The following is a 14,246-nucleotide window of genomic DNA, read 5'->3' as shown; positions in this document are numbered from 1 at the left end:
ATGTGCACTCTTGCCTTCATGTGACAGAGACAAGAAAACCAAGATGGCACATTTTCACTTTGCTTTTTTTACTGTAACCTTATTGTTTGTTTCCTGTCTCCCCTGTAAACTGTACTTTTAAACTCCAGGCAGAGGTATAAAACCCTCCCAGATCTGCAGGATGTTTTGAGTTTCAGGCACAGCTAGTACCATGCACATAACTTCCAGGGCCTAAACTGCCTGGAGGAAGTGGTGGGAAAGGTCTAGTGGCAAGTTTTCTCCCTTCTCTTTCCAGCAGTAGGTGGGACCAGAGATAAGTCTCTCCTAGTGAGCTGTTGTCCGCACACTACCAGCAAGTCTCCAAGTGAGCACTTTCTTTGCCTCTCGTTAGGAGCGGCGCCAGGGTTTTTGGCACCCTAGAGGGGGTCCTTCTGTGCTCCCGGTCGTCGTCGGCAATTCTGCGGCGGGGGGGCACTTTGACGGCGGGTCCCAGAGTGAGTGAAGGACCCGCCGCAGAATTGCCGCTGAAGACCCGGAGCGCGGAAGGACCCCCTGCCGCCGAATTGCCATCGAGGGCGGCAAAATGCCACCACCTAGGTCACCTAAATGGAAGCACCGGCCCTGCCTCTCGTTTCTCTCAGACTCTGTAGCTGTGAGAAATCTTGTTTTGAATAAGTCCGACCAGACAAGCTAGTTTTAAGACTCTATATGGTACCAACCAATATAATAATTTCATAAATTGTAGTTTTGTATCAGTTAATTTAGTGGTAGCAGTCGCAGGACATTCAATGTATGAAGTGTATTGGCTGAAATAATTACGCGAGAGTGAAAACCACCAGAAGCAAAATAGCAACATTTTCCTTTCATTAAAGTGCCTCTTTCCACCATGTCCCACTTGCCTGTTACTTCCTCAAAGTTCTGCAAAGGGTATTCATTTTACGTATATTCCAAGTTTTACTTCTGTTGGGTTTGTTCGTGTGCTGTTGGTTTCTAGAATTTGGGAGAAATTTGAAACTCTCTCTTCCTTAGTAGGGTGGACCTGTAACAGGCAAGACACAACTTGCAACTTCTTACTGTGTAGTACTCCTCCTCCTCCTCCTCGTTTGTTGTCATGTTGTGTCAAAGTTGATGTTAGTCACTGTGTTGGCCAGTGACAAAAAAGTGTAATAATGCAAGTAATTTTGGACAGCATTTTGAAGCGCAATACCAATTAGCTTTTCCCTCTGCTGCACACTGAATGTCCAGTTTTGGCATCAGTTTCTTTGATGTATAATATCATATACCAGAGGCTTTAAAAAGAAAGCGTTCATTATTTTCTCCGTTTGATCAAGTACGTCCTTGTAGCTGCAGTACACTTTTGAATACAGATTATGGAGTTCAGATGAGATGAGAACAACAAAATGGGATAGCTTGTGGCCTGTTTGGGAGAGAAAATAGGTTTTTGAAACTAGCACAAGGACTATTTAAAAAATAAGCTCTGAATAGTTCATTTAAATATTTATGGCACATTCTTACACTACAATAAAGGCCAGTGCTAAGAAGAAATTGTAAATAAAGCTACAGCTTAATTTGGGCATGGTCATGTGATGGAGCTTATTAAAAGAAAATTTTGTTTTAGTTTGTCCTTCTAATTATCACCCCAAAATGATCCTTCTAAACACTATATCCATATGACCAGGTCTCTGTTCTTAACTGCCATTGGTTTGACACAATTTGTACTAATTGTAATATGTTGTTCACGTTGAATGTGAAAAGCTGACGGCTTCCTTTTGAAAACAGTTTCTCCTCTATATCCTGAGCCATGTCACTGAAAGGATAGGATGGACATTTAGGCTCTGTCTACGGTTAAAATTTGTACTGCGAGGTACAAAAACCCCATGCTCCTAATAGACATAGTTATGCCAACAAAAACCTCAGTGTAGAAGCAGATATGATGACATAAGAGTGCTTCTGTCAGCGTAGCTAACGTTGTTCAGGGAGGTGGAGTTCCTACACTGGCTGGGAAGCGCCTCCTGTCAGCGTTTGGTGCATCTACGCGAGGAGGCTATGCCAACATAGCTGTGCCATCATAGACTGTCGTGTAGACTAAGGCCTTGTCTACACTACGAGAGTAGTTCGATTTTACTTAAATCGAATTTTTGGAATCGATATTGCAAAGTCGAACGTGTGTGTCCACACTAAGGACAGTAATTCGACTTTGTGAGTCCACACTAACGGGGAAAGCGTCGACATTGGAAGTGGTGCACTGTGGTCAGCTATCCCACAGTTCCCAGAGTCCCCGCTGCCCATTGGAATTCTGGGTGGAGCCGCAAATGCCTTCTGGGTAAAAAAAATGTGTCCAGGGTGCTTTTGGGTAACTGTCGTCATCCGTCCATCACTCCCGCCCTCCCTCCCTGAAAGCGCCGGCGGGAAATCAGTTCGCGCACTTTTCTAGTCAGTGACAGCGCGGACGCCACAGCACTGCGAGCATGGAGCCTGCTGCAACCATCACTGCAGTTGTGGCCGCTCTCAACGCCTCGCAACTTATCATACACCTTTCCCTGAGGCAGATGCAGAAAAGTCAGGCGAGGAGGCTACGTCAACGCGGTGATGGCCTGAAGTCTGAGAGTAGCACAGACCTCTCAGAAAGCAGGGGACCCAGCGCCGAGAACATCACGGTGGCAATGGGTCATGTTGATGCCGTGGAAAGGAGATTCTGGGCACGGGAAACAAGCACTGAGTGGTGGGACCGCATAGTGCTGCAGGTCTGGGATGAATCCCAGTGGCTGCGAAACTTTCGCATGCGGAAGGGAACTTTCCTGGAACTTTGTGAGTTGCTGTCCCCTGCCCTGAAGCGCAATGACACCCGGATGCGAGCAGCCCTGACTGTCCAGAAGCGAGTGGCCATAGCCCTGTGGAAGCTTGCAACGCCAGACAACTACCGGTCAGTCGCGAACCAGTTTGGGGTGGGCAAATCTACCGTGGGGGTTGTTGTGATGCAAGTAGCCAAGGCAATCGTTGATGTACTGCTGCCAAAGGTAGTGACCCTGGGAAACGTGGAGGCCATCATAGATGGCTTCGCAGCGATGGGATTCCCAAACTGCGGTGGGGCCATAGATGGAACTCACATCCCTATCCTGGCACCGGAACACCAGGCCAGCCAGTACATTAACAGAAAGGGATACTTTTCCATGGTGCTGCAAGCACTGGTGGACCACAGGGGACGTTTTACCAACATCTACGTGGGATGGCCGGGCAAGGTTCATGACGCTCGTGTTTTCAGGAACTCTGGTCTGTTTAGACGGCTGCAGCAAGGTATTTACTTCCCGGACCACAAAATAACTCTTGGGGATGTGGAGATGCCTATAGTCATCCTCGGGGACCCAGCCTACCCGCTAATGCCCTGGCTCATGAAGCCCTATACTGGCGCCCTGGACACTGAAAAAGAACTCTTCAACTACCGGCTGAGCAAGTACAGAATGGTGGTGGAGTGTGCTTTTGGCCGTCTCAAGGGGAGATGGAGAAGCTTGCTGACTCGCTGTGATCTCAGCGAAACCAATATCCCCATTGTTATTGCAGCTTGCTGTGTGCTCCACAATCTCTGTGAGAGCAAGGGGGAGACCTTTATGGCGGGGTGGGAGGTTGAGGAAAATAGCCTGGCTGCTGATTACTCACAGCCAGACAGCCGGGCGATTAGAAGAGACCAGCGGGAAGCGCTGTGCATCCGGAAGGCTTTGAAAGCAAAGTTCCTGAGTGAGCAGGGTAACCTGTGACTTTAAAGTTTGTGTATTGAGAAGCTAAACCTGCCCCCGTTTCTTTACCCAGTTAATGTTGACTATCCTATCCAGTTACATACCCCCTTCACCCCACTTCCAACACACGTTTCAAAATAAAAATAGTTCTACTTTGTTAAAGCACACCGTTTTCTTTAATACTGTATTCGCGGGAATTTTTTAAAACTGGGACGCAGACTGTGGTGCGGAGCGGGTGTACTGTAGTGGCGCGAATGCAGCTTCTAAACTCAAGGATTGACAGGCTCCGCTGCGGTGGGATGGTTGTTTCAACGGAGCCTGTCACCCCTCCTGATAGGGACTGTGTGTATGGGGGGGTCTATGTGACTTTGTGGCAGGGGGAGGACGGTTACAGATCCCCTGCTGTGTGGCTCTGTGATCCTGCCTAAGGACCGCCGCTTAAGATCTGTAACTGCCCTCCCCTGCCACAAAGTCACAGAGCAACCCACCCCCCACCACATAACATGAAAACAACCTCCCAGACTAACCAGGGTAACTAGTCACTGCATCACTGCACTATGTATGTGCCCTGCTGCTGTGCCTGCCCCCGACTATATACCCTGCCAAAGGTGACTGTCCTGTCGAATTACCAACCCCCTATCCCCCCCTCCTGCAAAAGAACATGATGGAAACAGTAGTTAACAGAAACGTATTTTTTATTATCAACCAAACATGGAACTGGGAAAGTGAAACTTGGACGGGGGCTTGTGTCAGGCGGGAAGGAAAGAACTTGTCAAATTTTGGGGAATGAGAGCCTTCTGCTGCTCGAGCTCTCTGCAGGGGTGGAGTGAGAGTTAGCAGGGACTCTGCCGCCTCTCCTTCTGTGCACTTTGGGTGAGGGGAGTATGGGACTTGGTGGCGGGGGAGGGCGGTTAGAGATGGACTGCAGCGGGGCTCTGTCCTCCTGCCTCCGTTCCTGCAGAACATCCACAAGGCGCCGGAGCGTGTCCGTTTGCTCCCTCATTAGTCCAAGCAGGGTTTGAGTCGCCTGCTGGTCTTCCTGACGCCACCTCTCCTCCCGATCCATGTTGGCTTGGTGCATTCGGGTCAAGTTCTCCCGCCACTGGGTCTGCTGTGCTGCCTGGGCTCTGGAGCAGGCTATAAGCTCCGAGAACATGTCCTCCCGTGTCCTCTTCTTCTTATGCCTAATCCGCGCTAGCCTCTGGGAGTGTGATGACAGGCTAGGTTGTGAGACAGTCGCAGATGGGGCTGTGGGAATGGGAAAAAGGGAGTGAATTCCTCAGAAAGATAAATGTAGTTGTGAACAAAGAACATAGTCTTTCTCTGTTAACAAGACCATGCACAGCACCTCTCACATGCGCACTCAGCACAAGGTCGAATTCTCGGCCTTCGCATTCAGTGCCTGGGGTCTTCTACAGCACATTTGAGAAGCCTCTCAGGAGAACGGAATTTCTGTTGCAGGCAGACATGGTAAGCCGTAGACTTGTGGCAGCTTAAAACTTTAATATTAGCAATGGCCTCATTTCACATTGAAATCAATGTCGGTCCCTGCTGCCAGCAATTCGGCAAGCAGGAAGTCTGCTCCTGTCCCACACCCTCGCGGCTGTCCCCGGGAACGATCCCTTTCGGCTGCCCCTCTCCCGCCTCCACCGCGTGGCTGCAAACCAGCGGTTACAGTTCTGTAAAGGAACGGCAAAGCAGTCCCAACACTAACATTCCCCTACCTCATTCAAAGCAGGTCATCATGAGCGACATCACCCTCATGAGGATCTCTGACAGCGAGAAAGAGAGAATGCTCCGGGAAAGCCTCCAAAGACCAGGGCCGTATGCCGCCATGCTGTGCAGAGCAATGATTCCAGAGTACTTGCTTGTCTCGTGGCGTGGCAACGTGTCCTACTACGGAGGACCCAATAAGGCCGCTCTCCCCAAGAACCTAATGCAGCGGATTTCCAATTACCTCCAGGAGAGCTTCCTCGAGATGTCACAGGAGGATTTCTGCTCCATCCCCGGACATATAGACCGCATTTTACTGTAGCTGCTGTAGCAGTGACTAACCAGTAGAGCGGCTTGGGCAGGACAATCATGCAAAACCGGACATTGCTAGATTTTTTTTCAATAGTTGCACTGCCCATGACTGAACCGTTAAGCTAATCAAACTAATCATGAGAAACCCATTTTTTTAATTGTTAATATTCCTGTTCTGTTACAAATAAATGTTTAGATTTTTACAACACTTACTGGCTGATCCTTCCCCAGATTCTGTGTCCGGGGTAACGGCTGGGGAGGGTTGGTAGGGGATCTCTGTAAGGGTGATGAAGAGATCCTGGCTGTCGGGGAAATCAGCGTTGTGAGCGCTGTCGACTGCCTCGTCCTCCTCATCTCCTTCCTCATCTTCCCCGTCCGCTAACATGTCCGAGGATCCAGCTGTGGACACTATCCCATCCTCAGAGTCCACGGTCACTGGTGGGGTAGTGGTGGCGGCCGCACCGAGGATGGAATGCAGTGCCTCGTAGAAACGGGATGTCTGGGGATGGGATCCGGAGCGTCCGTTTGCCTCTTTGGTCTTCTGGTAGCCTTGTCTCAGCTCCTTGATTTTCACGCGGCACTGCGTTACATCCCGGCTGTATCCTCTCTCTGCCATGTCTTTAGAGATCTTCTCGTAGATCTTTGCATTCCGTCTTTTGGATCGCAGCTCGGAAAGCACGGACTCATCGCCCCACACAGCGATGAGATCCAAGACTTCCCGATCAGTCCATGCTGGGGCCCTCTTTCTATTCTGAGATTGCACGGCCATCACTGCTGGAGAGCTCTGCATCGTTGCCAGTGCTGCTGAGCTCGCCACGATGTCCAGACAGGAAATGAGATTCAAACTGGCCAGACAGGAAAAGGAATTCAAATTCAAATTTTCCCGGGGCTTTTCCTGTGTGGCAGTTCAGAGCATCCGAGCTCGTACTGCTGTCCAGAGCGTCAACAGAGTGGTGCACTGTGGGATAGCTCCCGGAGCTATTAGCGTCGATTTCCATCCACACCTAGCCTAATTCGACATGGCCATGTCGAATTTAGCGCTACTCCCCTCGTCGGGGAGGAGTACAGAAGTCGAATTAAAGAGACCTCTATGTCGAACTAAATACCTTCGCGGTGTGGGCGGGTGCAGGGTTAATTCGATGTAACGGCGCTAACTTCGACATAAATGCCTAGTGTAGACCAGGCCTAAGGCCTGGTCTACGTGGAAAAAAATTAGGTCATCAGAGGCATGAAAAATCCACTTCCCCCCCTTTCCCCCCCCCGAGTGGTGTAATTAAGATTCTTCCATCAACCTATCTACTACCTCATGGGGAGGTGGATTACCTATGACAATTGAAGAACCCCTCCCATCGGCATAGGCAGTATCTACACTGAAGCGCTACAGTGGCACAGCAGCAGCACTGCTACTGTAGCTCTATTCTGCAGACATTTGCTACAGCCACGGAAGAGGTTCTTCTGTCACTATAATAAATCCACCCCTCCGTGAGGCGGTGACTAATTCTTCTGTTAACCTAGTGGTGTCTACACAAGGCCATAGGTCAGTGTGTTTACATCTCCTAGGCATGTGAATTTTTCACACCTCTGAGCGACTTAGCTAGGTCAACCTAAGTTTTTAGGTGTAGATTAACCCATAGTCTGTGTGGGAGACAAATGGGGACTGTCAAATGTAGGAGCCCACTTCAAAATTGTATAAAAGAGGATGAATGTATTTTTTGAATTTGTGCTTGAGAGGTGCTTGGGAACTTCCAAATATTTGCACGTACCAGCACCTATTCCTGTTACACTTGTAAACATTTAAGTGACTTGCCCAAGGTCAGAGGGAGAATGGTGGAACTGGGCATGTAATCCAGGAGACTGATTCCTGGTTCAGTTGTCTAAACCATTAGACAATAGTACATTCAATAGGAAGCACATATTGTTGTGTAGTAAATCGTGCCAAAAAAAGACACAAGTGGTTTGAAAGAGAATTGCATGTGGCACCTAACTTGCAGATTATGTCAGTTCCATTTGTTTAATATATCTTCTTGATGTTAGGCATAAGTCCTCACAACTGTATTGGGACTTGCATGTGCATGAGGAAAGCTATACCTCAAATTATGCTATAAAGTAGTGCAAAGGGAGTACTGCTTTATATTATGACCTATTAGTGATGGAATAATTTATTGGAAGTTGTATGTATCAGAAACCTTATAGCACATTTCTTATAATGTCATAAATATTTTCAGTATGACATGTATTTACAAATATTTGAAATCCACTTGTACATACTTTTTTATTTAATTGAAAAAATGTTTTAAACAAAATATTATGCACTTAAACTTTAAAACTTGCATTGTGCCATCATAACCACTTACATTTATATAGTGCCTATTATTCCAAAGCACTTTACAAACTGAAAGTGACATGCACTTTGCTGACCACTGAATAGCAATCACCTCTGGTTTAAGAATGTTATAGCAACTTTGCATAACAACTTCAGACAGAAAGCGAAGAATACAATATCCTATTGAATTTGCAGTGGAAATATAGGTTGGCAGAACTTGATTACCAGAATTAGAAATTGTTTAGACACCAAGACTAGTGTTACTGTTGTGAATAGTGAATTGAGGTCTTTAATACCACGTCCGCAGCATAGTGTCCCCTAACTCTGTTCTGGGGCTTGGGTTTAATAAAGGGAAGAGTTTTACCATATGGGTAATGAACACCACTTTCAGCAGCACCAAAGTGCTTCTTGACAGTCCACCCCGTCAAGCATGGCCCCTATTTAGCACGTCGCAATATGATGCTGTTACAATACAAGATGGCTTTTCTTATGACATTCCATATAGTTGCAGGCAAAATTTTTCTTCAATAGTTGGGAAATAAGTTTAACCTCATTGGATGCAAGCAAATGAAAATCATACAATGATATGTTACTAAAAATATATATATATATTGTTAAACTTATTCTAGGTTGGGCAATGCAGGTTGCTGCCTTTATTTTCATTCAGAGGAAATGGGAAGATGACAAGAACCACTTTGAAAATATGCTGGATTATTTCTGTGACATTCATGAACCACTGCAACTCCTCATCTTTCCTGAAGGAACTGATCTCACAGGTAAATTAATTGTTGGCTCCTCTTGGATGTAATTAGGTAGAAATTCATATGTATTAAGGAAATAGTTCCTTAGTTAATAGTAAAAAAGTAGCAAGCGACTATGGAGTCTCATGAACAGTAAGTGTTAATAGATACATTAGTATACCAGTGTGACAGGTTGGGTCACAGAAATCCCCTTGGGACTGCCACCTGATGTGCTGAGACTACCTCTAAGCCCGTTTTCCCTGGCAGCTCAGGACTTCAGTACGCTGCCTGGTTGTGCCAGACACGCTAGCCTGTTACAAACACACACCCAGGTCTGAACCACGTCCGCCAAAAGCTGCAGGCTTAACTGAAAACATCTTAAGAAGTGTTCCTGTCTCCAACACCCAGATACCCAGTTCCCAATGGGATCCAAGCCGTAAATAAATCCGTTTTACTCTGTATAAAGCTTATACGGGGTAAACTCAAATTGTTCACCCTCTATAACACTGATAGATATGCACAGCTCTTTTCTCCCCCAGGTATTAATACTTGCTCTGGGTTTAATTAATAAGTAAAAAGTGATTTTATTAAATATAAAAAGAAGGATTTTCATAGATTCAAGATTCATAGACTCTAGGGCTGGAAGGGACCTCGAGAGGTCATCGAGTCCAGTCCCCTGCCTTCATGGCAGGACCAAATACTGTCTAGACCATCCCTGATAGACATTTATCTAACCTACTCTTAAATATCTCCAGAGATGGAGATTCCACAACCTCCCTAGGCAATTTATTCCAGTGTTTAACCACCCTGACAGTTAGGAACTGTGGATTTAAGTGGTTCCAAGTAAAAACAGACCGAACGAAGTAAGTTACCAAGCAAAATAAAATAAAAACATGCAAATCTAAGGCTAATACAGTAGGAAATTAAATGCGGGTAAATCTCACTCTCAGTGATGTTCCAGTAAACTTCTTTTACAGACTAGACTTCCTCCTAGTCTGGGTCCAGCAGTCACTCACACCCCCATAGTTACTGTCCTTTGTTCCAGTGTCTTTCAGACATCTCTTTGGGGTGGAGAGGCTATCTTCTGAAGACAAAATGGAGGGGTTTCCCAGGGCCTTATATAGTCTTTCTTTTGTGGGTAGAATGTTCTCCTGTGCAGAATCACAGCTACAAGATGGAATCACATGGGCAAGTCATATGTCCATGCATGACTAGTTCTTTATAGGCCGACGCCATTGTTTACATGTGAGTTTGAACGTTCCCAGGAAAGCTCAGATGTGGATTGGCATCTCTCAAGGTCCATTGTCAGCTAAGTACTCCCAATTACTTGAATAACCCCTTCACACTATGTTGACCAAATCTGCCTTATGTGCTTCCTCCAGCAAACACTTTAAATATAAGCATAGAGCCAACGCTGATGGGGGGCGAGTTCTGTGGGCCCATGGTGACTGGGCACCAGGAATATTCCTGGTGCCCAGGCACTATGGGCCCAGCTCCAGCATTGTGTGAGGCCGGGTCTCTCCCTTGGCCCCGCCTTCCGCCCCAGGCTCCACCGCCCCACGCGTCCCCCAGGCCATTTAAAACAGACCGCAGCCCCCACTCACCACTGGCAGCGCAGCGATGCTGAGCGGCTTCCTGCCTGCTCACTCCACGTGGCTGCCGGCCATCCCTGCACCCCTGGGCAGGGTGGGTCTGTGTCCCGTCCCAAGCGCCACTGCGGCCAATGGGAAGCTGCGGGGGCAGTGCCTGGGGGTAGCAGCACATGGAGACTCCGGGCCTGCCCTGCCTAGGAATTCCAGGTAAGCGCCGCACCCCCCACACACACACCCGCTCCCAGAGCCTGCACTCCCCCTTTGGCCACCAAACTCCCTCCCCTCACCCCCTCCTGTACCCCCACCCCTGGACCAAGCCCAGAGCCTACACCCAAACTCCATCCCAGAGCCTGCACCCACAAACCCCTCCTGTACCCCCACCTCCTGCTGAAGCCCGGAGTCTGCACCCAGCACCCACACTCCATCCCAGGGCTTACACCCCAGACCACCTCCCCGCACCCAAACTCCCTCCCTATCTTACAGATGATAAATTGAGGCACATAGTGGATAAACTACTTTCCAAAAGTGGCAGAACCGGGAATAGGACTCTGGTCAGAATATCTAGGTCCTTATTCCTCTATTTATTATTTAATATTTATACTGTAGTAGCGCCTAAAGGCCTCAACCAGGCTGGGTCCCATCTTGCTAGGCATTGTACAAACATAGAGAAACTGATCATTCCTACCCCTACGATTTTATAATCTAAAATACAAGATATAACAGATGGATGAGATAAACAAGGGTATAAGAGTAAGGGCAGAGGAGATAGACTAAAAAAAAGTAATAGGATGTGTGAAATTTGTAGAAAAAGTAATCTCAACTCACCCCCTGGTTATTTACTATAAGCATTAGAGATGAGGCATTCTAACCATTAGAGACACCCCCTCCCTTTATAGTTCCCTATTTAGACCGCCTAGGTCAAATGTATTTCTGCCTGTGTGAGTCACACTTTTAATACAATAAATGTTTTAAAATATACTCGGATAAAAATAACAGTGTACGCACTGAAAGACATCACAGAAGCAAACTAACTCTGACAGGAGACACCCGCAAGCCTCAAATAATGTCAGTGTATGTTTCTATCGGACAGTGAACGTATCCATGTAGAATTTGAGTATGCAGGCTCAAATGCAATGTGCATCTTTGTTTTTAGGGCATGTTTCTGTAGGATTTTCTTTATAGAGAAACTGAAACAATCATAAAGGCTTGGTCTACGATTCCAACTTATGTAGGTATAACTATGTGGCTCAGGGGTGTGGAAAACCCACACCCCTGAGCGATGTAGTTATACCGACCTAACCCGTGGTGTACACAGAGGTGTATCGATGGAAGGGCTTCTCCTGTCGATGTATCTCCCACTTCTCGGGGAGGTGGAGTATCTATGCCAGTGGCTCTCAACCTTTCCAGACTACTGTACCTCTTTCAGGAGTCTGATTTGTCCTGCATACTCCCTCACTTAAAAACTACTTGCTTACAAACTCAAACATAAAAATACAAAAGTGTCACAGCACACTATTGCTTACTTTCTGATTTGACCATATAATTATAAGATAAATCAATTGGAATAGAAATATTGTGCTTACATTTCAGTGTATAGTATATTGAGCAGTATAAACAAGTCCGTTGTCTAGCTGAAATTTTAGTTTGTACTGACTTCGCCAGTGCTTTTTATGTAGCCTGTTGTAAAACTAGGCAAATATCTAAATGAGTTGATGTAACACCTGGAAGATTTCTGTGTACCCCTAGGGATACATATATCCCGGGTTGAGAACCACTGATCTACACCAGTAGGAGAAGCCCGCCCATCGCTGTAGGTAACCTCTTCACTAAGCGCTACAGCAGGTCAGCTGCACTTCAAGTGTAGACCAGCCCACCGTCAGCTTTTGAGTCAAACTGCTGCATACTGTATGTTTAATTATGTTGTCAAACATTTACTAACTTCAGTGACAGTTGTAGGCAGGAGGCTCAGAAATACTCTGTTACTATGTGAACTTGAAGATTTTATAATTAATTCATGTAATCTATTTTGGTATAGCTCATAACTTCCAGAACAGAATTTTCACTTAGAAACCAATACTGCGTATACTTTTTCAATGCTCTGTCATCTGAAGTTCTTATACCAACACTTTCAGACTGCGGTTTTTAATACCTATTACATTGAGTCTTATGGATACTCCCTATTACATTTTAGCTTGGAAAAGAGGTCATTAAAATTCCATGGAATGTTTAGTCTGTTTTACTGGTGAACGGCTCAAAAGAATGGGAACCATTTTGGCTATCTGATAGGTGAAAGGTAGCAGACAACCTCAGTTACATTGTACATTTTAGTATTTGAAATGTTTACATACCAGACATTCATTAAGTTCCAGTTTTGCTTTACTTTTGAAACTGCAGCTCATTGATTTCCATAAAAATAGATCATTCTGCTTATTGCTTCTCTCCTTCCTCTTAAATATTTACTGTATAACTTGAGTATTCAATATCTAAACTACAATGCCTCAATAGAAAGGAAATTTCATTAATAAGAACTACCAAGTTAATGTCACTTGCACGCCCTTCGTCTTGAGGGTTGCCTTGCGTGTCACTCTGGCTGCAGCAATGCTTGGGATGCACCTTCTTGTTCATGAAATTTTGACATTACTCTGAATGGAGGTAAGATTCCACACACTCTTTTTTTTTTTTTTTTTTTTTTCCCCCTTATCTACCTCTAGGGCAGTTTGTTGGAAATGAACCAAGCAGAAGTCTGAGTCATATTCTCTTGATAAAACAAGCTTTATTATTAATAGAGGGGACAATCAAATTAATTCAGAGAACTTTGCATAACATACCTCATCTGAATTCTTTGCAAAGCTCAGTGGGGTACATGCACCTGCTTAGTTGCAGTGAAAAAAGAAAATGCCTTACATTTCTAGAGACTATTGTCCACTCTTTCCCCTGTCATCAGGGAGCCTGAGCCAGTCACTCTTTCTGTGTCTTAGGCCTTGTCTAACTGTGCAAATTGACAGATTTGGGTTAAACTAATGCAGTTTGCATGTGTAGACAAGGCCTTATACCCCTCTGCCAAGACCTATTGTCAAATCTCTACTCAGTGTTTTTATTTGATCTTGGAGGTGTTCTTTCCTTAGCCACCTTAATAAGGCAAGGTGATTGAATTTTGATTTGTGTGTCCATTTTTCCTTAGCTTAGGTGTTAGGTCATGTTAACTCAGTCTATCTGTACACACATTGAATGTGAGTCTCTCATCTAAGTAGAATGTATTTGCCTCATAAGTTTCTCTTACCAATGTTGCCACTTGCTATGAAATACAAATTGACAGGTACGAAATTCTGTGTCTGGTGTGATAGATATGGCAATTTCCTGCAATATCCTGAACAAACCTTTTTGAAATAACTTTCATGTGTCTTAGGAGTTTGTTACATGAACATTTTCATTTTTAATATATTATTGTGGGATTGTATGTTACATCTCTGGGGGAGGCATGACTAATGTAAACCCTGAGAAGTATTATAAGCTTCAGGGACTCTTTTATTCAGGGTTCTTGTTTTGTTTTTAATATGTTTTCCCTGAAATGCTTTCATCTGAGGAATAAATGTGCTTGCTTAGAAGGAGCTGTGTGGTAACTTAACTGTGGGCAATTATGCTGTTTATAGCTTCTGGAGAAAAGGCAAAGCAGGCCTGTTTACGCATCTGATTTGCTGGGGAACTCACAGTGTAGGCAGGAAACTTCTGCAACCTGGAAAATCCTCAGGAGGGAGAGAGACATGGGTCTCTGCCCAGCAGAGGGTGACAGCTGAGGAGCCAGGAGCCTAGAATGGGTGCCCTTGCTAGACAATAGTGGGGAAATACAGCTGCAGTT

The 14,246-nt window shown here is 45.7% G+C and overlaps 1 protein-coding gene across 1 annotated transcript in view; it reads left to right on the top strand.

Annotated features, from left to right (window-relative positions):
- The window catches only part of LCLAT1 (lysocardiolipin acyltransferase 1), a 203,071-nt gene that overhangs the window by 107,364 nt on the left and 81,461 nt on the right, over positions 1–14,246 (top strand). The window contains exon 4 of the mRNA XM_054022443.1: positions 8,688–8,834. Within this exon, the coding sequence (XP_053878418.1) occupies positions 8,688–8,834 (147 nt within the window). The remainder of the gene's footprint in view (positions 1–8,687; positions 8,835–14,246) is intronic.

Source organism: Malaclemys terrapin, chromosome 3, assembly GCF_027887155.1.
Source record: "Malaclemys terrapin pileata isolate rMalTer1 chromosome 3, rMalTer1.hap1, whole genome shotgun sequence".
Lineage (NCBI taxonomy): Eukaryota > Metazoa > Chordata > Testudines > Emydidae > Malaclemys > Malaclemys terrapin.
This window is presented reverse-complemented; position numbering and strand designations above follow the sequence as displayed.